Genomic DNA, 23,192 nt, shown 5'->3' on the forward strand with positions numbered 1-23,192 from the left:
AGATTCCATATATGGGAAATGTATACATTTGTTATGATTTTCCAGGTATGGAATCTAATTACTGGAGGTTTCCACTGAATTTGTCTCTCTCCTACTGCTACAGCAGGGAAAATAAATCTAGGAGTCAAGTAGCCCCCCCTGCCCTCTGCCTTCCCTCAGTTTCTTCTCCCTGCAGCCCCTTCCTACCCCCGATAGTCAGACCTTGTCAGACCATTCTCCCTGAGCACATGGAAATGAGGGGCAAATCTGAAAACCCCTTGAAATAAATGTACCTGTAGTAATTTGCATACAGTACCCATAACATTAGTTCATCCAGAATGAATGCATTTTACTTTAAAAAAAAAACAACTGCTGCACGTTTTAGCACAGGTACTCTATAAATACACTTTTAAGCAGCACTTTTCTATCTGCTTATATATAGTGTACACTATGCATAATATTAGTCCAAAGCCAAAAGGCTCATGATTGCCATGTACTTCATTGGGCTGGGCCCCAGCTGAGTCAACATTTGAAGCCATGGTGACTCCACTGCTCAGCATGTATATGTACATCAGATATCCCCACAAAGGATGTCTGTGTTAATTAACCCCCACTCATGACTGGAACCAGGTGTTCTTGTCACAAGTCCTGGGATCCTCCAAAAATTTATATACAGGAGAGGTGCAAGGCAACATGTTCTGGGTCCACCTCATGGAGGGCAGGGTGACACTAATCATAGGTGACAGGCTGAGACACAGGGTGACAGAGGGATTCTGGGGAAACTGTTTAGGGCCCCATTTGGTGATGTTTGTCAGAGCTTCGAGGCTGGTGAAGAAACAGAAATCATTGGAAATGGGAAAGAAAGGTGCGGCTCAGCTGTAGAAGTGAAGAGGAAGTCGAAAAATTATGCAATGTAAGCAACTTTCTATGATTTGAAGAGTTGCTGGTGAGGGCGACTGAGCTTAATAGGCACTATCACATATCTTATTCAGATGGACTGTAGTAACCTATGCTTTTGACAGGTTCCTGTTACTTACCTGGCAGGGGAAACACCATAATCTAGAAGGTGGTTTCCCTGCTGGCAGGGGAAAACCACAAATGGTCAAGTAGTAGTTCAATTAAAATGGCACTGTATAGTGGAGGGTTACACCCTTGTCTGCTTGTGGACAGGGCTCCCTATGACAGCCTCATAGTTAGCCTCCCACTGAGACGTCCTGTGGGTGGATCTCAGCTACCTGCCCGCTTTATGGAATTTGGAGCCTCCTCCCTACCTGGGTCCTGCGGCCATACAGCTGAAGGCAAGCAAAACTTGGCGGCATCTGAACCCCAAGCCTCCACTAAGCCTGCATGTATGATGCCCAGCAAAGGATATGGAAGTTTCTGAAGCACCAGGCCGGGGTGGAGGTTGCTTGCTGGTAGCAAGGCCACATATGGTTCTTAAATGATTCACACAGATTTGGAATTATTGATTTGGCTGATTTGACTTGAGACATGAAAAATTTTCCAAAAAAAATAAAAAGCACAGTTGCCTAATACGACTGTATTTTTTATAGTCATGCTGAATGTTAGCTGTATTTAATCAGCTTAATAGTTGGTTTCCATTACTGAGTACATTTGGCAGCAGTTAAATGATAGTGTATTTAATGAGGTTTCCTTGTATGCAGATGTAAGAGGAGGGGCTTTTACTCCCATGCTGATTGGAGGAAAAAACCTAGTCTTTTATTCAAGTAAACATACTATTTATTTTATTCTATTGTCAGTCTATCCTGGAAGAGCTGGAGTTTGAGGAAAATTTTTTCATTTCATAGGACAGAGAAAGATGCCTGTTTACATTAATATGTCTCCTGCATAATAAGATAAGGCATAAAATGATAACAGTGTGCTGGACTTGGGTGATAGATTATTTGGGATGGGTGTTCAAGAAACAAAAAATGGTGAAACAATTATGAATTAAAAAATTGAGATAGCAGTTCTGGCTTAGATGATATAGTGTTATTGTCTCTTTATGTAAAGTTTGTAACTTCCATTATTAGTGCAATTTGTAGAATGGTGAGCTGTGACTTCAGGGTTTCTATGTTATGTTCTTGTACTTTCAGCTAAGCCCCATAATATACCACCACCTATCACCTATATCGAACAGCCATCTGACCCTTTGTTGTGAAGAGCAATATATAAATCAAATAATTCAAATAAATGAATAAAAACAATACCGTAAAAAAGTGCTGCATATGTGTAAAAAAAATTAAGAATGTATAAATAGATTTTTTTAAACCTTTTTTTTAAACCCCACTTTTATTTTAATTACATTTTTAATTTATTTTTTTTTCCCTTTTAACATTTTGACAGCCCTACATTAAGGCCTAAACTTACATTGATCTCTTAAATCCATTTAAATAAAAAAAAATATTATTTAAACAGTACATTTTTCCTCCAGCATTTTAAGGAAAGTCACTGTTTAAGCACTAGGAGCCAGAGTCCATGTGATAATCAAGCTCTCTAATGTAGATTCAGAGAACATATTTTATTTTATTTTTTTACATTTTTCAGTTCAGTTCGGTAACTGGTTAATTCAAAGGCGAGAAACTGATTGGAAGTTGGAAAAGCAAGAAAGCTTATTTTCATCTTCCAATTTCCAACTGAAAAATAGGTATGAGAAGCAGAGATCTATTAGTTTTCAAAATCCTAAGGAAAATATTAATCAGAAATGTTAACTATGGATAAGGACCTGCAAAAATAACGAAAAAGTGCAGTCTGGGCTCCCTGGGGAAAAAAAAACAACAAAAAACCTCCTAAAAACTTACAGAAAATGAAATACTGGCTCCCACTGCGAGCTAGCAGTCCTCATGGCCTCTGAAATCTGTCCACACAGCCCAATGAGGTGGGGAAGGGGGACAGGGGCTGCTGGCACAACAAGATGGCTGCGATCCATGCCCCTTGCTGTTGATTAGCTGCAAGGGCTGTCTGTCATAGGGCTCCACCCCTCTCCAGTTGGCAGCAAAGGACAGCACTGCATGACGGACAGCCCTCACAACCAATCATAGGTGAGGGGTGAGGGTCACCAGGGTCCCTTAGCCAGTCAGAGGTGTGGGGGGGCCCACCACACTTGGCCCATGAAAATGGCTTCCAGCCCTGCGATCTGCCCATGAAATGGGCCAGCAGCCCCCTCAAGTTCAGCAGATCCCTTATTATGGATACTAGTAATTTTTCTTAATAAATTGCTTTTATTTGCAAAACATACACTGATATACTTTGTTTGTTATGTCTAGTACACTTAACAGAGTTTTAAATATTAATGAAAATTTCAAAATGTATAGGTGTTTGGGCATTTTAAATTGAATTCAAATTTTTATCCCAAAGCAGCTTGGTATAAATCACAAGTAAAAAACAATAATCTTTAAAATAAACATAATTTACTATTAGAAATACTATTGGAATAGTAATCTAATAAAATTTTAAACATTTTAAAAATCAACATTTTAGAAAGTCTAATAAAATGACTAATAGAATAAAATTACCAATAGAATTATATTCTAATAAAATTAAAAATAAAATCTAGTAATCTTTATAAACCCAAGCTAAGCAAATCATTGCTTAAATATGCATATTGTATATCCTCCTGATTAGGAAAAAGTTTACAGTAAAATCTTCATTTACCTGGAGAGCAGCATGCCTTAATGGTTACCAGCTACTGGGAAGAAACTGTTCTGTAGGAAAATAAGTAAAAACCACAAATACAAAACAGAATTAAAACTAGTTACTCTAGCCTGCACCTGTTGTCTTCTGACAATTAAAATTAGAAATTTAAAATCACTTTGATTTAAATCAGTTGGCCCCAGGGGATCCAGAAGGGGTGCAGTGGCATGGACACCCCTCCAGCCCCTTGCAGTCAATACTGCAGAAGCAGCAGCCAGGGCCTTTTTTTTAAGTCCTCAAATTGGGTAAGACTTCCCCCCATCCCTTCCCCTCTGCACCTCCTCTCCCTTTCTTTCATCTCCCTTTACAAAATCCTGGACCTTTCCCTAATTGACCCCAAGGACAGAACTGGGAACAAGCAGTTCATGAATTCTAATCCTTTGTTTGGCAGATTCCCTCTGACTGTGACTCGATAAACTATTTCCCCAGTTTACAATCTGCAAATGGGGTTTTTAGCACATTCCTACTTCAAGTGGGGGTGAAAATGTAGTGTTCTGAAGATGAACTGCACTCTGTAATTACATAGCACTGTTCAGTTTTGCTTCTGAAATTTCACCAGAATTTTATATCTATATACTTTTGGCATTATTAGTTTTCCTGCCTCCCTCCATCACAAAAGACGTTGTAGTATAGGTAATGCTTTGGACCTATTTCATGTTTCTGTGTGAGGGCTCTTAAAAACAAACAAATAAAAATATCTGTTTTTTTAACCAGATGTTGGTATCTCTGTTATGGTGGTTGCCAGTAAAATCGGAATAATCTGTATTCAATTATATGTTTCTTAGTGATGAGCCAGGGCATGGTACTAGACCGGTTAAGGTGTCTTGCATCTCCAGAGGCATGAGCATTTATATTTATATTTAAATATAAAAAAAATCTCCAGCAAGCACCCTGTTTGTTATTTAGTCCTACTTGCTTTTCATAGATTGCATCTTATGGTAATAATAAATGCCTGGTAGCATCTGCTGTCATTTAAAGTTGTAAAGTATTTTTCCCCTAAATTTCCCTCTCTTGTGTTCACAACTTTTCAAACATTCCCTTTTATTATGCTGAATTTTTTTCATGCTTTGTTCTTTAAAGGTGATTTTTTTTTGTAAACTTGGAGTATTTTTTCCTTTAACTAGTCATAAGAACTTAAGTCAGTGACATATCTAAGCTGTTCCTTTTCATATCCACATTACTCTGTACGAGTCATTTTAAGATTGCATGCGTATATCAGAGGCCTCTGAAAAAAGAGTAGACTCAGATTCACTAATGGTCTTTAGTCAAGAAAAAGAAGTGAAAGTTAATAGTTATACAATCTGAATATAAAATGAAACACAAATATAATAATAAGAAACCAAGCAAGATAGAGATATGCTTTTGCCAGCTCTAAAGATTTGGAATACCAGATTGGTTTTCTTTTAGCATTTTAATTATTGTCCTCCATATCAGTAAATAGATTCTCACTATTTCATGCGCACAGGCACACCCATCCCCACCATGACTTTACCCTCAAATAAGGTTGTCTCCTTAAGCATGGCTAAGTAAAATAAGTGCAATACAAGATTAGCAAAATAGGTTCATCTCGGAGTGGGTTTTTCATTGATTTCTAATTTTGCTGCTTTGTCTTCGTGAGATTGCCTGAGAGGCGTTCAGTGCTCCTTTAATGTCTGAAAACACTCTTACAGGCCAATCTGCCCCTGCTACAGCGGGAGCTCCTGCACTGTGCAAGGCTGGCCAAGCAGAACCCCGCCCAGTACCTCGCTCAGCATGAACAGCTGCTTCTGGATGCCAGCACCACCTCACCTGTTGACTCCTCAGAGCTGCTTCTCGATGTGAACGAAAACGGGAAGAGGCGAACTCCAGACAGGTGAGAAGCCACTATACTTTAACACTGCAACAGTAAACTTTTTTTTAGGTTACGTGACTAATGTGCTGATGCCTCTTACAATGAACAAAGCAATGTGGATTTCCTCATTTCATCCCACAAAAATTGTGCTTAGTTTTCTAAGATCCATTTTTTCAGTTCCACCTAAGTAATATCCAGATTATCCTTGAATCTGTACCTACCCTGTCTTCTACTTGACGTCAGACTAACATAGCTACCTCTGTCTCTATATGAAATATATATTCATATAGGTCATATAGGACTCCAAACAGTGGAGTCCTATGCAGCCACATAAGCCTGAGGGGAGAATGTGGCTATGCATAATTAGGAATAATACAAATCTGTTTATAGTGCTATTACTAACTATTTGGTGCATAGTATCTGTATGCAGTTTAAAGTGCTTAGCTGATCATTCCATATGCGGTCTGTCTGCATTTAGTTTTTTGTCCAAAGAAGATTTAAATATGGGAAATCAGATAGCCACACATGTTGGGAAATATAAGGTATGCTTCACAGTGAAATTGAATTTTCAGTTATATATTCAGCAGTGTTATGTTTTTAACCATAGATATGCAAAGATATATTCACCTTTTTAAATCTTTAGGGGGAAACTATTTTCAACATAAAACAAGGGATAACTTTAGTCATAAGGCCTCCAGAGAAACAGTGACATGGTATGTGATGGAGTTTTTTTCTGGATGAAGGCCAAGACTGTCTTTCCTTATTCTAATAAAGTTCTGTGTTTAGTGGGCCAAGTAGTGGATTTTAGCTGCTGTTTTGTCACTGATAGTACCAAGCTGACAATTTATACAGTTTCACTTGGAAGAAATTTCTTTTGTGTGTTAAGCATCACAGATGCCCCAGATAGCTTCTGTAGTGAAAAGATGGAGATTCTGTAAGCCCTGAAGGGAATGCAGTTTATATGGGTGACATTTTAGTTTATGGGCAGAGAGTGGAAGAACACAGCATATGGGAAAAACATGGTCTAAAGATAACTAAGGCTGCTAGAGGAAAATGAAATAGCAACTATTTGAGAATATGTGAATTTGTGAGGTTCAGAAAATAGATGCAAGGTCTTGTCAGCATTTAGTTCATGATACCTCAAACCACTCATGCTACAAATGAACAGCAAAGATTAAGACTTGGTGACTGTTAGAGGGCAGGAAATGGCCAATGTATTTGACATGTCAGTCTACTGCAGAGTACATGCTACGGATATCCTTTGAGCTGGTTGGCACATTATTGAGATGCCTTGTGGACTGCCCAAGATTCTCCAGACCCTAGAAGAGTTACATGGATGCGAGTTTTTGATTGAGATTTCTTTTTGCTTCCCTCCCTACAAAAGCTAGACCAAATATTAGTAGCCTCCAGTAGTATAACTAGGACAGGGCAAAGGGTACCCACCCCAGGTGCTGACTATGAGCAGGCACCAGAATCAAGCTCTTTGCCACTTCTGCCCACCATAAGACCTGGGTAGGGCAGCATCTTACCAATCAGTGCATCTGGGAAGTGGGGGGCAAGTGGGGCAAGCAGAATGGTGCTCCCCTTCCACTTCCTCTGGAGAGCCTTTGTCAGTGCTCTGGTTCCAATATGTATATATGGGGGAAAGGGAAGTGAACAGGGCACCAGGATGCCTTCAAAGAAGTTCCGGCCACAGGAGAGCTGATACTGCTAACCGATCAACAACAGCAGTAGCAGCAGCCCAGGAAAGTAAGATTTCTTTTCCCTTTGCCCATGACACCATGTTCTGCTCTCCCCCATCTCCTGTAGTTGGCATACTCTTGTCATCCCCCATCTAGACCACTCAATGAGCTCCCTATGCCACTGATGGTCACAAATGTTAACAGCAAACTATGTCCAAGATGGGTAACTTGACTAATGCATCAGGAGTTTCCCTTCAATCTTGTGACTTCATGCAAAGGAAGGAATTTTCTTAGCTGAAGTATCAGTTATTTGTGGCAAAGGTACCACAGTCCTTTGGCATTTACAAGACAACATATTGAAAATAACACGTGCTGGGAAACCAGAACCTCCCAAAATATTAGAAATGAGCCCAGGGATCTATGTGGATCTTTACCATAGGATGGGAGCTAAAACAAAAGGAGGAATCATATGCTTCTTACGTAATAAACACAACTTAAAGGTTCTGTGAAGTCACTTTAGGTCTTTGTATGCACTAGGTCCTGGAAAAGGGGGAAGATGACATTAGGTCTGTATAACAGAGGAAAGAACCTCGCAGTGCTTCCTATTTTTCTTGGTTGGTAGAAATTATTTTTTCTTGACCCATCTGACAGGAGAGCATAACACTTGGCATTCCAAAAGCATAGCTATTTAGTTTGAGCCACAATTTGCTGAGTCTCAAAATTTGTGGTGAGTGCAATTTCAACCTATGTTTAGTTTGTCTCTTTTGTCCAGGAAAGCATGAGCTCACAGAGAGTGTAGTTTGTTAAGAGTAATGACTCAAAAGATTCTGGATTCAAAAGTAAACTTTAATCAGGAATAGCCCACTTTAAGGAATTAGGGCCAAGGAAATTTGTCCAACATGGAATTCACAGATGTGATTTGTGAGTTAAGTGACCTAGAAATGGAATTCTTAACAGCCAGGATGCTAAACAGGCATATGCAAGCTACTAGGAAATGCTAAGCAGAGGGGTACCTGAGAAATCTTAATATTTTCTCAGAAATGAATACCTACCTACAGCCCTTAGGCTCCTGTGCAAAATTAAGATTCACAGCCCAAAAATCCCTCCTGGACATAAGCACCTAAGATTTTTCTTTGGTCCCTTCTTGTATGGATGACAGCTTTACAACCTCTATTTTTTTAATGGTGGTCTGGGGTGGAAAAGGCAATGTTCCATGCCCTCCTTCAGCCTAAAAGAGTTGAAGTCCTAATCTCCCACTTCCCATGAAAAAGCCTTGACCATTAAGTTGTGTTGGTCTAAAAAACAGAGGCAGACAAAACTCTTGGGTTAGAGACAATATATTTTATTAGAGTAACTAAATAGGAGCAAAAAATTTCTTTCTTTGTAAGTGTGTGGGTCCAAATACCTTCCATCAGGCAGAGGAGAATTAAAAGATTATAAAAGTTCTCCCAGGTAGAAAAGAAACTTCATCTTTTTTTTGTTACTGTTTAATTGGTCTAATAAAAGATATTGCCTTTAACCCAAGAATTTTGTATGCCTCTGCTATTTAGACCAACACAGCTAAAAACTATTTCACTGAAACATGGAAGAAATTGTAATTAGCCATTGGAAATGTAAACTTCATTGTTAAACAGGAAATAAGCAAAATTCAACTCCCTGCCTGACATCTGACACCTTCAGGGAAGAAACCTGCTGGAGCTGTGTGTCTGCCTAATCTGCATATTCATAAAGCAACTTTTTCACAAATGGACTTTGAAACCCAGGGGAACTGCACCATCCTTTACCTCCCCTGTACAAGATGAAGTTTCTTTTCTACGTGGAAGAACATTTACAATCTTTGAACTCTCCTCCACCTGATGAAGAGTGTTTGGACCTGTAAGCTTGCAAAGATAGAATTTTTTTTTGCTTACTATTTAGTTGATCTAATACAAGAAATGATCTCTAGCCCAAGAGTTTTGTCGGCCTTGAGCATCAAGTGCGAGTCCTCTCTCTCTCCTCTGTTTCACCTCTGCCATAACATAGAAATGAATAGCAGGTTTGTTTGGCCAGAAATTAAGCAAGATACAAAAGCTTTAAGATGTCATGGAACCCTGGGCTCCACCTACCAAGTCATGCCACCTCTTGTGCTCTTGCCTGGCACAGCTTCAACAGGAGGGGTGGAAGGTATTCCCATCCCCGCCTGGCTTTTGTAACCTGGTCTAAGTACAAAGGTTCAAAAAGCCTGAGGTGGAATTGGTTCAATCTTCACAGGTTTGTCCAAGTTGCATAGTTTGAACCAATAAACTGAACTGACCTTCAGTGTTCGGGGGGCAGAAGCCTGCACTGGCCCAGGCTGAGAGCCTGGGGATACTCAGATGCACCACCCCTCATGGCCAGCTCCTAAGGCTGCTAAACCCAGCCCAGTGGCAGCCCAGGCCTGATTGGCTGCTGGACACATGACCAACCTGCACCCTCTACCCCCACTGTCAGCCGCAAGGAGGAGAGAGCCAGCAGAAAATCTGTGAGAGGATTGGGGAGGGGGAATGTACCACCTGGCCCTGCGGCCTGCCTGGCATTGGGTGGTGAAAAGCCCCCACTGGGGAGGGGGACAGACCTTGCCCCCCAGGTGGGGTCTGCCTGACATGGGAAAAGCCCCCAGAGCCTGGCTAGCAGGGCTGTGATTAGTTCAGCCATGCCCCCTCCCCAGCACCATGCCTGTGATTTTGGGGGGGGGGGGTGCACACATGCACACACCCTGCCTGCTGTAAGAGAAAGACCACACCAGGATTTTTTTCTCTCCCCCACAGCTCAGCTCACCAGGCTAGGATCAGCTCAGTCCTGCCCCCTCCTCAGCCCCTGCCTGTGCGAGGTGAGGACTGGAGGGTAAACACACTGGGCCAGATAGGCACTGGCCTCCCCCAGCCAGGGCCTGCCTTGCACAGGGGCAGGGAAGCCCCCACCAAGGGCTTTTCACTCCCCTGCAGCTCAGCTCACTGGGCTGAGATCAGCTCAGCCCCGCCCCCTCTCCTCAGAGCTGATCTCCACCTGGCTCATTGGGGTGCAGGGTTATGAAAAGCCTCTGGTGGGGGCTTCCCTCCCTCTCTTCCCCCCCACACTGGGTGGACCTGAGTGTGGGGGAGCCAGTGCCTAGCTGGACCAGTGCATTCACACCCCCTGCCTCTCTTAGGTGGGTGTTGTAGAGAGGGCAGGGCTGAGCTGATCCCAGCCCGGCAAGTGGGTCACAGGGAAGTGAAAAGCCCCCGCAGTGGAAGCTTCCCCTCCCTGTGCTGGAAAAACCCTGGATGGGGGTGGGGGGAGGCTACTGATGGGCTGATGCATTCCTTCCTGGCTGGGGTTGGGGAGAGGGTGAGGCTGGGCTGCAGGAGAGCAAAGAGCCCCTGGTGGGGACTTTCCCCCCTGTGTCAGGCAGACCCTGGCTTGAGTGGCCTAGGCCTGGGGCAGTGTGGTTCTCTATCATCCCTCCTCACAGGCTGGGGGCTGGGGAAGGGGTGCAGCTGAGCCAGTGCCGACTTCCTTCACTTGATTGCTGCAGAGGTGAAAATCCCCCACTACAGGGGATTTCCTTCCTCTTGTCCTGTATAGCCAGGGTGTTAGGGAGGTCTAGGGTCTGTTCCCTTGCCCTGCATCCCCATCCCACTGGGCTGACAGACCTTAGCTCTGTGATAGCTGGAGGTGGGGCAAGTCCCATTCTGGCAGACTGTAAGTTAACTTGAATTGGGAAGGCATCTGTGACAGAATTTCCATAAACCAGTTTAACCTAAATCAGTTCAATCTAATGCCACATCCAACCAGGTTTATCTTAAACTGCTTTTGGCCATTTTGAAAGTGGTTTACATGAACTGAACTTCTGTTCTGTTACGGGATTAAAACTGCTTCGATCACTTAAACTGGTTAATGTGTAACTTCTGTCTCTAGCCCTAATGGTTAAGGCACTTTCATGGAAATGGGAGTTATGTATTTTAACCCTCTCTTACCCCCCGGTGGCAATGGGATTAGAAGTCAGGTCTCTAAGTTGTAGGCAAGGGCTTTAACCATCCGCCACCTTTTTAAATGAAAGTGATAGTGTGCTATACTTTGCATTGAGGTCAACATGGTCAGTGTGTGGAAAGTATGTTCTGTGGGTCTACCTACCTTAAGGGGACTGAGGCACAAATATACCTCATTTGTGAATACCATATAGACTTAGACATGAAATTGGTGCTGAGACACAGTTCAGCCCGAATGGCAACACATCCACAGTTGCAATAGCACAATTTTAGATGACCTGGAAGTTTGCTGGCAAAAGTATAGGTGCCTAATTAGTTAGGTAGGGTTTTTGTGGTTTGGTTACTTGAAGCTAGACACTTAGGGCACTTTTACACCTGCTCTGGCAGTAGGGGGTGACAGTGCTTTAATTAGAGCAGCTCTGAGAGCCTTTCTAATTAAAGCACTGCTGCATCTTGTATATCAGTGTCCCCATGCTTCAAAATGGTGGCAGGGGAGCCATAGCTAAAAGCTTGTTTGACAGGCTTTAGTTCAAATGCCCCCACTGCCATTTTTAAGCATGGGGATGCTGATACATGAAATACTGCTGCTGGAGCATGGTATTGCCACCTTCCAACAGACTCAATTAATCGAGTCTGCTCTGACGCACTGGAATTCCAGTGTGTCAGAAAAGCCTCCCGGCTTGTGTATAGGCACCCATCAATTTCACATAAGTTCCACTGTAGTTGCCTAATATTTGACACTGGGGAGGAGCCTGGATGTAGGTTTCAGCAACTACAAATTTAAAAGACGCGCTTGTTTATCTATTGGAATGCAGCTGTGAGCTTAGAAAAATAAGGCTTGAGCCTGGTCAGACTGGACAGCTCTGCTATTGTTTAGGTGCACTCAGGAAACTCTCTACAAAAAGAAAGATAAATGCATCAGCTTAATTCCAGTGGAGTTGCCATGTGACCTGATGCCGATGTGTGAGGGAATCCTGTTAAGAAGACTCTTAAATCTATTGAACAGGAATCTACATCATTTGAAATTTGGTAATAAAGTAAATCAACCATAAAATCTTCCTCAGAGCCAAGATATGCACAGCTCTAGATGAGTGGGTGAAACCAGTGATTCTCTTGCTTCTAGTTCTGTTTAATTATAGCTATACAAGCACACAAAGGGAGAAAGACATGGGGATAAGTGTAGCATTTCTTTAGATGTCTAAATATTTTTCATATAGGAAAAAATGGTAGAAAGTATTGAGCAGCATAACTCCTGCCTATAAGTGCATATATTTTAATAAAGGCATCTTTCCAGGGGAAATAAATGTATTAGAATAAATTCTGCCTTTTACTATGTAGGCCTCTGTCACTGAAATCAGTTAAGCTGCGCTTCCACATTCTGCCCGCCCCTCTGCTCCAAAAAAAAGAGGATCTTTCCGCATGCTATATATAAACATACAAGCACACTTGCATGTAAACTATAAAATTGACTGCAGTAGAGGTGAAATACCATACTGAATCTGGAAAAGAAAAGAGTATCTGTTTTGGGTATACGTACACACATGCATGTTGAAGGATTTTTACGAAAGCCAAGAATATGTCTGTATACAGTAACTTTTTCTGCATAGCATTTCAGCAACTTATTTGTATATGCATTTTCCATCTCTAGTTATTTATCTGCATACCCAAATCTACTGTATGTGAGGTTTTATAGAGCAATCTGACAGCAGAGCTTTGTGTTTTACTGAATGTTTTCTTGGTGCATATGGTCTGACATGGATGAGCAGCCACGGTGAGATTTTGGAGTCTATTAAACTAGCTCATTAAAAAGATCAATCTGTTTCTGTAATAACACTGGGAGCCATCAGTCACTGCAAGATAGAAAAAACTGACACCTGAGGAGACAACACATTTTGGTAATTTGTTCGTGACATGTCATGAACCAAGTGTTCAGTATATTTTGTTTACAACTTTTGGGGCCTGTATCCCACTGTAGTAAGGCTAAAAACATGGACTAATACAACTCCCTTATTTTTTTTGTGAATGAATGCTTTGCCTAAAATTTCTACCTGATTTTTAAATTGACTAACTGAAAAGACTTCCTGCTCTGTACAAATAAATTTATTTTTCGTTTGAGGATATAGAGTCAATGTTTCTATGGCCCAGAAATGTGACCTAATACCTCTAAATGTATGGCTGATACCTACAATGTGGATACAGAATATTAAGCAAAAAACTCCCCAAAACCCCTGATAAACCTAACTCTAACTTTAATTTTAATTTTAAAAAATTGTATCTTGGGAGTATGATGCATGTTTCAGAGACAAAATAACATTTATGACAAGGTTTATTTTTAAGCTTCGGATTGCATTCCAATAGGTCAGTGGCCATGATGTTTTTGTCAGTTTTGAGCGGAGAGTTCTTTTTGTAGTCTTCATGCCCTTTAAGAAAAATGTGGCACAGAAATTAGTTCTAATACTGTTAGAAATTAAACTCATTTTTCAAGAAGCTGAACAGAGTATGCTGCCATCTAAGTTAATGAGAATGGTTAGTACTTCAGTCAGTATTTCATTGCATCATGTTATGTGCAAAATGAAAAGTTTAGGAATTGTCCTTCAGTAGAATTTTAAATGTGCACATCCTTGACATAGTGGCATATATGATGGTGGTAAATACACACCCTGATATTTATCTATTGTGTTGTTTGTACAACATTACAGGCAGAATAATTTCTGAAATAGAAGTACCTAAATAGACTTCCAATAGATTAGTATAACTCCTTCCCTCATTATGTAAATATTAATTTAAACTATTTGTGTGAGATATTTAAGTATCTTGCACAAATAATGAGTGAACATTTTCACTCTTCCGTATTCACTGACTTCAATATCTTTACTCTCATAAATAGATTTAATATTTTATATCAAGCAGTCAAGTTAATTTGCCAGCCATAGTCTTGCATTATTTGACTTCCTGATCTGGAAAATATCCAGATGTGCAATCATTCAAAACTAAAGGTACTTACTTTATATTGATTTTTATATGCCTTGAGCTGTTTTTAATAAGAAGTAATGGTAAAACCCAAATGTATAGCCCACATGTCACATGTTTGTATTCAAAGATTCCCTTCTTTACAATATGCAAGGCTCTGAACCTCTGAAGTACATTTTTTTCAACCTTATATATATATATAGAGAGAGAGAGAGAGGGAAATGTTGATCTGCTAGATCATGGTGTATGTGTAACAGGTCTAGTCAGGTGCCTGATGAATTGTATATGTACCTCAAGGAAACATTGGCTGGAGGGAAATAAAAAGAAGAGGAGCAATATAACAGTTAAGCTTTCTACATGTTCACTGTGATTTTCTGAATCTTTTTGCTCTTAAAATTTCTGCAGGATAATCAGTTAATGAAATTAAACAGATCGGATACAAAATATCATTGTTATTTTCAATTCTGTCTTCAGTACATATTTCCCCTTCCTCCTCCATTTCTCTCCTCCAGTTCCTGTGGATTCTGAATCTCACAATAGTTCCGTGCAATAGAGAAGTGCTGCTATCCAACTAACCAAACAGTCAACTGAGTTACTTAGTCTAAGTACCTAGACCAAAAGCATACAAAAGGTCTCTGGTAGTTCAGAAATGAAGTCCATGCCTCCCAATATCCTCCTACTATCTAAAATAATATTTTCATCACTTTTAATTCAAAATACGTTGAATTGTTTCATGGTTTCTGTTATGATAAGGGCTATAGATGCGTTATAGCATATTATATATACATTCATAAAGGCAAACATTAAAATGCTGCACCATTATTCATAATTACTTTTGATGAATATTTCAATAGTACACAAATTAGGTTAGTATATGAACTGTATCTGTTCGCTCTTGTATTATGCATAAATGTACAGACAGGCTTTAAAAACATCACTTCTATATTCAAGAAGCCCACAACAATAATTTCTCGATATAATTCCAAAAATAGAAAACGTTCCTTGACTGGTGCATTTCTATGGCTCTCTCTTCGTTTAGGTGATAAGTGCAGACATGAAACAAGAGGAAAATAGACATGTAAATATAATACCAAAATTAATGAAGTGTTATAAAAGTAGACAAATTTACATTCCTAGTATCTGTGCAATAGAATGAGATTTAACCTTTTGTTTGAAAAGATCTACTTTCAAGGACATGAGCATCTGAAGTATAGTTATGAAAACTTCATTTTGACTCAGGTGTTCCCCACTGTGAGTTGTGTTTTCTCTCACAGTAAAACTGCTGTAAGAGCAAATGCAGAAAAATACAGGACCACTATACTGTCTGATTTTAAAAAAATATTTTTTAGAGATTGTTTCAAGATAATTTAGTGGGGTTCCGAGAAATTTGTTTTTCAGTTTGATTTGTGCCTATCAAATCTTGTTGCAGTGAAAAAACTGGTTGTTGGGCTTAAATGGTTTCATGCGTACATTTCTCACACCTGCCACTACATGTAAAATTTGTAGGCAGGTTATTAAAAAGATGACAAACAATTGCTAGTGCCCATAATGTGGAGACCAACAGAGATCCTATAATAGTGAGTAAAAGATATCCATTCTTTACTAAAAGTGGGATGCTACGTATGCACTGGATTGTTGTGACAGAGGTCCTTAGAAAGCTTATTTCTCTCCCTTTGAGAAGCTGTAGCAAACCTACTCCTTTGTTTCCTACTAGTAACTGCTACATTCTCTGGAACTAGAGATTCCTGTTCTTCCTTCCCCAAGTTGGCAGTTCTAATATCATCCCCTGAGCGAAAGAGTGAGAGAGCAAGCACAGAGGAGGATAAACTATTGAGTTGTGCCCTCTATTAAAACTGAGGATCCCCCCCCCCCCCCCAAAAAAAAGCTAGATAGATAGATAGTAGGGCTGTGAGAAGCTTCGGGTGCTGATTCAATTAAGAGGAGATTCTGAATCGATTAAGGAGACCGGTTAAAAGATCTGAATCAATTCAGAGTTCTCCAAATTGATTCAGAAAAAAATTCAGAGATTTGGGCAGTCCCTGCTCGCTGCTGCAAGGAGCTGGACCCAGGCTCCATGCTGGTAAGTAGAGGAAGGGGGGAGAGGACCATGGGGGGACCCCCACCAGGCCCCATCCCCTGCCTGCTCTCCAGCCTTCCTGAGCACCCTGCTACACCCGCCCACTCTCCCAGCTCCCCCCCCCCACATGGCTTCCCCACCCAGCCCTGGCTCTTTAAAAAAAAAAAGCCCCCACTCACCAGATGCTGCCAGGTAGGGGGGCGACCCCCACTGCCTCACGCTGTGTGGGGGGTTCTGCCACAAGCCCCCCAACCCCCACCCACTCTTCCAGCCCTCCCCATGGCTGCCCTGCCCATCCCAGCTCCTTGCTCTTATAAAATAAAAATAAAAAAAAGCCCCCACTCACTGGCTGCTGCAGTGGCTTTGGGGCTTCTTGGGGCTCATATCAGAGCCCCTCCATGCAGTGCGGGGCAGCGGGGATCACCCCCCCCCCCCCACCTGGCAGCATCCAGTGAATGGGGGCTTTTTTTTTTTTTTCGAAGAGTCACGAGCTGGGGCCAGGCAGGGCAGCCATTTACAGCGCTGGGAGAGCAGGCAGGGGATGGGGTTGATTCGGCTGATTTCAGCTGCAGCTGAAACTCCAAATCAGATTCAGCCAAATCAGTTTGGGGCAGTGTTTCAAATCACCGAATCGAATCACTGCCCGCCAAATGCGAAGCGAATACTAGCTGCTTTGCACAGGCCTGATAGATAGATAGATAGATAGATAGATAGATAGATAGATAGATATGCATGTCTACAGTTTTACACACACAAACACACACACACATGTGCGCGCACAGATATACATAATTCCTTCTAGGAGCAGGTGAATGACTACTGAGTCAGACCAAATTTACATTCCTGTCAGCCTGATTTAGCATGTTTTTGTCATGATTTTTATTACAAGGACATTATAATTGCATTCTGCCATCTATAAATCACTGAGAAAAAGGTTCATTGAAGCACAGGGATGAAGCGTTGCTCAGCCTCATCCTATATTGTGTTTTTCATTTTTCAGTTATATGAAAAGATGTGTAGCTTAAGTACACATCTTAGCACATTAATTTAATAAAGTATGTGCTTAAAAATCAAAAGACAAACCACTTTAATGTTGTGTTTATTGCATTTAATATCTTCCAACCCAATGCAAAGGTAGTTTTATGGGGGTTGTTTGCTCCATGGTAGAACCAGGTTTTACCATGAGTGAAGCATAAATTCCCTGAAACAGCAGTTGAAAATCCATTCAGACAATTGTGGACATTCACACCACTTTGCTATAAGCATAGCTGAACCACAGTGCAATAATTTTCAATTATAGTGCACTATCTAAATTCTCACTTTCACAAAAAGTGGATATATGAAGAAGCTAAGCGATGATTGTTATGATGGAAAAATTGGTTCTGTAATAGAATAGGAAGAAAATGATTTGCATCATGATCTCTGGAAATAATAAAAACACCCTGTTTCTCTTTTTTGCAGAATGTAAACAGGTCCTTCTTGTTATATTGTTTATATAGTAGTTTATAGTGGGGTTGAAGATAGACTTGGATTAATTGGATGGTTCTTTATATCTAACTTTTTTCCTTGATGGTAGCAGTCTTAGGTGACCTCAGTAAGAAATTGCCATCTGTTAGGAGGAGCAGAGGAGGAATACCTTATGACTTTGGCCTAACCAATGCTCATAATACAATACCACCATGCACAGCATCTTGGATTGAACTGCCAGGTTAACGTACAAATATAGAATTTTTTTTTACTCTTTTACTAAAGAAAAGATCCCTGATCATCAAGGACATTTTTTCCATATTCTCCAAATGTTACTGATCTAGAAATCTTCTGGGATCATATTAATTCTCTAGTGAAAATTCATCCTGGCATTACTGAGAGCAAAGGTTCAGAGCAAAAGTTCAGTGCCTTCGATACGGTATCCCACCCCATACTGGGGAACAAGTTAAGAGGCTGTGACGTGGATGACTACACAGTCCGGTGGGTGGCAAATTGGCTAGAGGGTCGCACCCAGAGAGTCATAGTGGATGGGTCGGTTTCGACCTGGAAGGGTGTGGGCAGTGGGGTCCCGCAGGGCTCAGTCCTTGGACCGATACTTTTCAATGTCTTCATCAGCAACTTGGACGAGGGAGTGAAGTGTACTCTGTCCAAGTTTGAGGATGACACAAAACTGTGGGGAGAAGTGGACACACCGGAGGGCAGGGAACAACTACAAGCAGACCTGGACAGGTTGGACAAATGGGCAGAAAACAACAGAATGCAATTCAACAAGGAGAAATGCAAAGTGCTGTACCTAGGGAGGAAAAATGTCCAGCATACCTACTGCCTAGGAAATGACCTGCTTGGTGGCACAGAAGCGGAAAGGGATCTAGGAGTCCTAGTGGACTCCAAGATGAACGTGAGTCGGCAGTGTGACGAAGCCATCAGAAAAGCTAATGGCACTTTATCGTGCATCAGCAGATGCATGACGAATAGATCTAAGGAGGTGATACTTCCCCTCTATCAGGCACTGGTCAGACCGCAGTTGGAGTACTGCGTGCAATTCTGGGCACCGCACTTGAAGAGAGATGCGGATAACCTGGAGAGGGTCCAGAGAAGGGCCGCTCGTATGGTTAAGGGCTTGCAGGCCAAGCCCTACGAGGAGAGACTAGAGAACCTGGACCTTTTTAGCCTCCGCAAGAGAAGGTTGAGAGGCGACGTTGTGGCTGCCTATAAGTTCATCACGGGGGCACAGAAGGGAATTGGTGAGGTTTTATTCACCAAGGCACCCCCGGGGGTTACAAGAAATAATGGCCACAAGCTAGCAGAGAGCAGATTTAGACTAGACTTTAGGAAGAACTTCTTCACAGTTAGAGTGGCCAAGGTCTGGAATGGGCTCCCAAGGGAGGTGGTGCTCTCCCCTACCCTGGGGGTCTTCAAGAGGAAGTTAGATAGGCATCTAGCCAGGGTCATCTAAACCCAGCACTCTTTCCTGCCTATGCAGGGGGTCGGACTCGATGATCTATTGAGGTCCCTTCCGACCCTAACATCTATGAATCTATGAATCTAAGATATATAGCCTTAGGAACATGTGCTGTCTGTTGGAAAAGGGCCATGTGCTGTCTTTTGGAAAAACCTTTTCTTATGCTGAAAATATTCCCACATTGCTGTGCCCCACCAATAAGGCAGAACGCCTACCAGTTTATGGCTTTTTTGTCATCAAGGTAGACTTGACTGAAAATGTAAAATGATTCCTTTTGCATTAATAGAAATGAAAATTGCTTGGCCACTTGCCTCACGTGTGAGTCTGAACTGTAATCAGCTGTACTCACATTAGTCTGTACTGTAATCAAGTGTGTAATCACACATTCAAGCACTGATTTCAGTGACACTTTCATTTTTATGTTCGTGAGCTGATCTATTGCGAGTATTATTCTGTCTCTGCTTCTTAAACTGTGATAAGGGATGGTTATACTGTAAATGTGTCCTTTATAAGCCCTGATTAAACTGTATACAAAATGTTCCCTAACACACCTGCAACTGTGAGTACAAGCAGCAGTTATCAACAAGCTGTGTGTGCCTGAACAGCAGCCAGTCCTGTTCAAATTGTGAATGAAAGTTCTTGGATTTTATTTTTCAGAACCAAAGAAAATGGCTTTGACAGAGAGCCTTTGCACTCAGAGCATCCAAGCAAGCGGCCCTGCACTATTAGCCCAGGCCAGCGGTACAGTCCAAATAATGGCTTATCTTACCAGCCCAATGGTCTGCCTCACCCTACCCCACCTCCACCTCAGCATTATCGTTTGGATGATATGGCCATTGCCCACCACTACAGGGACTCATACAGACACCCCAACCACAGGGACCTCAGGGACAGAAACAGACCTATGGGTAAGGGACACTTGAGAAACTTTCTGCATCATTTATTGTTCTTTGCATCTTGTTTCCCTTTTATTTACTGTAATTAAACTGTACTTCAGAGAGAGAGTTTTTTCTAGTAAAGAACTGTATTTCCCTCTTACTTCCTTGTGGTCTGTGATCCAGTCAAGTTTAATGTCTGAAATGAATTTTATAGCATTTTACTCAATTATCACTTGAACTATGAATTCATATGGCAGAGTAAGAAATATAGACTACCCCTTTTGTTCTTGCAGTGAACAAAATAGATTTCTGAGCAGGTGTACAGGGAACTTGTGAAGACCTGATTTTTCCTTGTACTCTGTTCATGTGGCAACCAGAACAATTGGGCTTCTAAAGGGATGTTAACTTGGTTGTCTTTAATGAAGTGGTATAGACCTTGAGGCTGCTGACAGACGTGGAAAAAAATGCACTTTACTTCAGTCAGCTATTAGATAAAAGTGCCAAAAAAGCCCTGCTGTAGTGTGCAGTCTAAACAGACATTGAACAAGCCAGGTCAGACTAACGTGATGCCTCTTCTGGGCATGCACTGGGTTCAGCACGGGGGTGCAATGAATTTAAAGTGCTGGATTTTGGGGGTGAGAGGTGGTTACATCTGTAAGCACCCTGAAGTGGTTATTGGGGCTGTGCAAATCTTCAGGTGCTGATTCAATTCAGAGGAGATTCAGCCTGATTTGGCAACTGAATCTCTGACTTCGAACTGAATCAGGAGACTGATAAAAAGGTCCAAATCGATTCGGAGAGCTTTGGAGATTTGGGCAGTCTGCACTTGCCATCGCAGGGAGCTGTACCTGCACTCTGTGCCGGTGAGTAGAGGGTGGGGAAGGCTGAGGTAGAGGACCATGGGGGGACCCCTGCCAGGCCCAATCCCTGCCTGCTCCCCCAGCCCTGCTGAGTGCCCCCTTGCCCCCACCTGCTCTCCCAGCCCCACTGATAGCTGCCCCACCTGCCCCAGCTCCAGGTTCTTTAAAAAAAAGGAAAAACCTGGCGCACACTGCATGCATTAGTGGTCATTGGGGCTTCTTGGGGGTTGGTGGCAGAGCCCCACACGCAGTGGGGGGGGCAGCGGGGACTTGGCCCCCTGCCTGGGGGCCAGTGCAGGGCTTTTTTTTTTGCTTTTTTTAAAAGAGCCAGGAGCTGGGGCTGGGAGAGCGGGCAGGGGATGGGGCCTGTTTGATTCAGAGATTTGGCCAATTTCAGCTGCAGCCGAATCTCCAAATCATATTTGGCCAAATCAATTTGGGACAGTGATTCAAATCACCAAATCAAATCAGTGTCCCCCGAATCGGCCAAATCCAAAGCGAATGCTAGCTGCTTTGCACAGGCCTAGTGGTTATTGTATTTAGTCAACTTATATTTGTTCTGTCTGTCATTTACATTTTTTCAATCTTTTGTAGTAAGACTAATTATAAAATAACACGGTATTATTTAACCATTGTATTTCTTGCAATATATATAGCAGTTAAAATGCTGTTACATCAGTTCTTCAGAGTTCAGCCTTTCTAATGATTTGAAGGTTTGGCTTTTCTTTTTTTTTAACTTGAAAGTAGTATGTGAAGTGAAAAATGAGCAATCTTGGGGCAGAGGGAACATCCTATAAAAACTTCAACCAGTTATCTAGATGTCAGTTTGACATGGTTTCTCTCTCAGTGATTTTACACTTAGTTTGGCAAATATTTATTCCACGTTGAAAAAGTCTATAAACGACCTAGAATATTGGGTATGTGACCAATATGACAATTTCTGAATTTTAGAACTAGGGTCACTTGTTTAATTTTTGTTGCATGCAAAATGTCTACCCTTCCCTAATGCTTTTCATGCTTTTTAAGAAGACTCATTTGAAATGTTAATATATCGATCAAGAATAAAGCCTACATGAAAATAAGAAAAATCAACATGAAATCGCACCTTTTTAAAACATATTGTAATTCTGAAGTAATTTCAACAAAGAGAACAATAAATATTAATTCTGTTTCTTTGTATGGTATTATGGAAATGATCAGACAGCCTTGACAGTCTTATCTTTGCACCAGAAAATGATGTTTCAACTCACTTACAGTATATCGTCTACATTTTTTATAACTTTTATTGAAGCAGCCTTCATCCTTTTGTTGTGCAGTCTAGCAAGTGGTCTGTGTAAAACTGAGGTCAAATGGAATTATGTGCATGGAACACTGGCAGTATTGGACTAAATTATTTTAAATGCATCTTGTTATGAATATTACTCTTCCAGTTGTTTTTCATTGTGAAATAAATTTGTTTTTCCCACTAAAAAGACTGATAAAACACTAAACTGTATAGTCTTTATATACATAAACCTTCAGTGAGCAAATTGCTTCATGCATTTATGTAATGAATGGAGAATCATTGTGAATATCTGGGACTCAATGTTATATAAATGAGAGAACGAGATCTTTTCTAGATGAAACCTTTGATGTAAGTACTTCTTATCAATTTTGGCAGGGTTGCATGGCACACGTCAAGAGGAAATGATTGATCACAGGTTAACAGACAGAGAATGGGCAGAAGAGTGGAAACATCTTGACCATGTAAGATGTGTACATGTGTGTGTAATTGTCTGAAGTGATGTATGTGAATAGAAGTATACAGTGACTTTCGAAAGTAACACTACAATATTATCAACTAGTGTAGTGCATTTAAATTTGTTCCTTTATCTCCCATACCGGGGGTAAAAGTCTTTCATATTTGAAAATATTGGGGATTAAAGTACAGCTTCTGGTTCCCAGTTTGTCTGCATAAGCCTGCAATTGGGCTCCATATACCCATTTTCGAATACTAATTGCAGAAACAAAGGTATAAGAAAAGTTGGGAGCTGAAGTTTGCCTACTGGATGGATTGTTTCATTGATTGGTACCTTAAAAATGGTGGGGGGTTGTTTCACTAATAAAATTTAGACTTTGTAAGTGTTGAACTTTGCCTTTGCAGTTCTGAGATTCAGAAGGAATTGTTTGCAAGAGAGACTAGTATTTTATAACTACTTTAAAAACTAGGGAAAGAATCTTTCATCTTTAGAGCCCTGACTATTGACATGAGAACATTTCACAGTATTGTCTGTTTGGTCTATGAAT

The 23,192-nt window shown here is 41.2% G+C and overlaps 1 protein-coding gene across 5 annotated transcripts in view; it reads left to right on the forward strand.

Annotated features, from left to right (window-relative positions):
* RUNX1T1 (RUNX1 partner transcriptional co-repressor 1) overlaps window positions 1-23,192 on the forward strand; it is a 141,423-nt gene that overhangs the window by 84,565 nt on the left and 33,666 nt on the right. For all 5 annotated transcript variants that reach the window (XM_019486493.2, XM_014610184.3, XM_006260369.4 and 2 more), the window contains 3 exons: window positions 5,343-5,524; window positions 19,826-20,076; window positions 22,567-22,652. In XM_019486493.2, the coding sequence (XP_019342038.1) occupies window positions 5,343-5,524; window positions 19,826-20,076; window positions 22,567-22,652 (519 nt within the window). The remainder of the gene's footprint in view (window positions 1-5,342; window positions 5,525-19,825; window positions 20,077-22,566; window positions 22,653-23,192) is intronic.

This window comes from Alligator mississippiensis, chromosome 3, assembly GCF_030867095.1.
Source record: "Alligator mississippiensis isolate rAllMis1 chromosome 3, rAllMis1, whole genome shotgun sequence".
NCBI lineage: Eukaryota > Metazoa > Chordata > Crocodylia > Alligatoridae > Alligator > Alligator mississippiensis.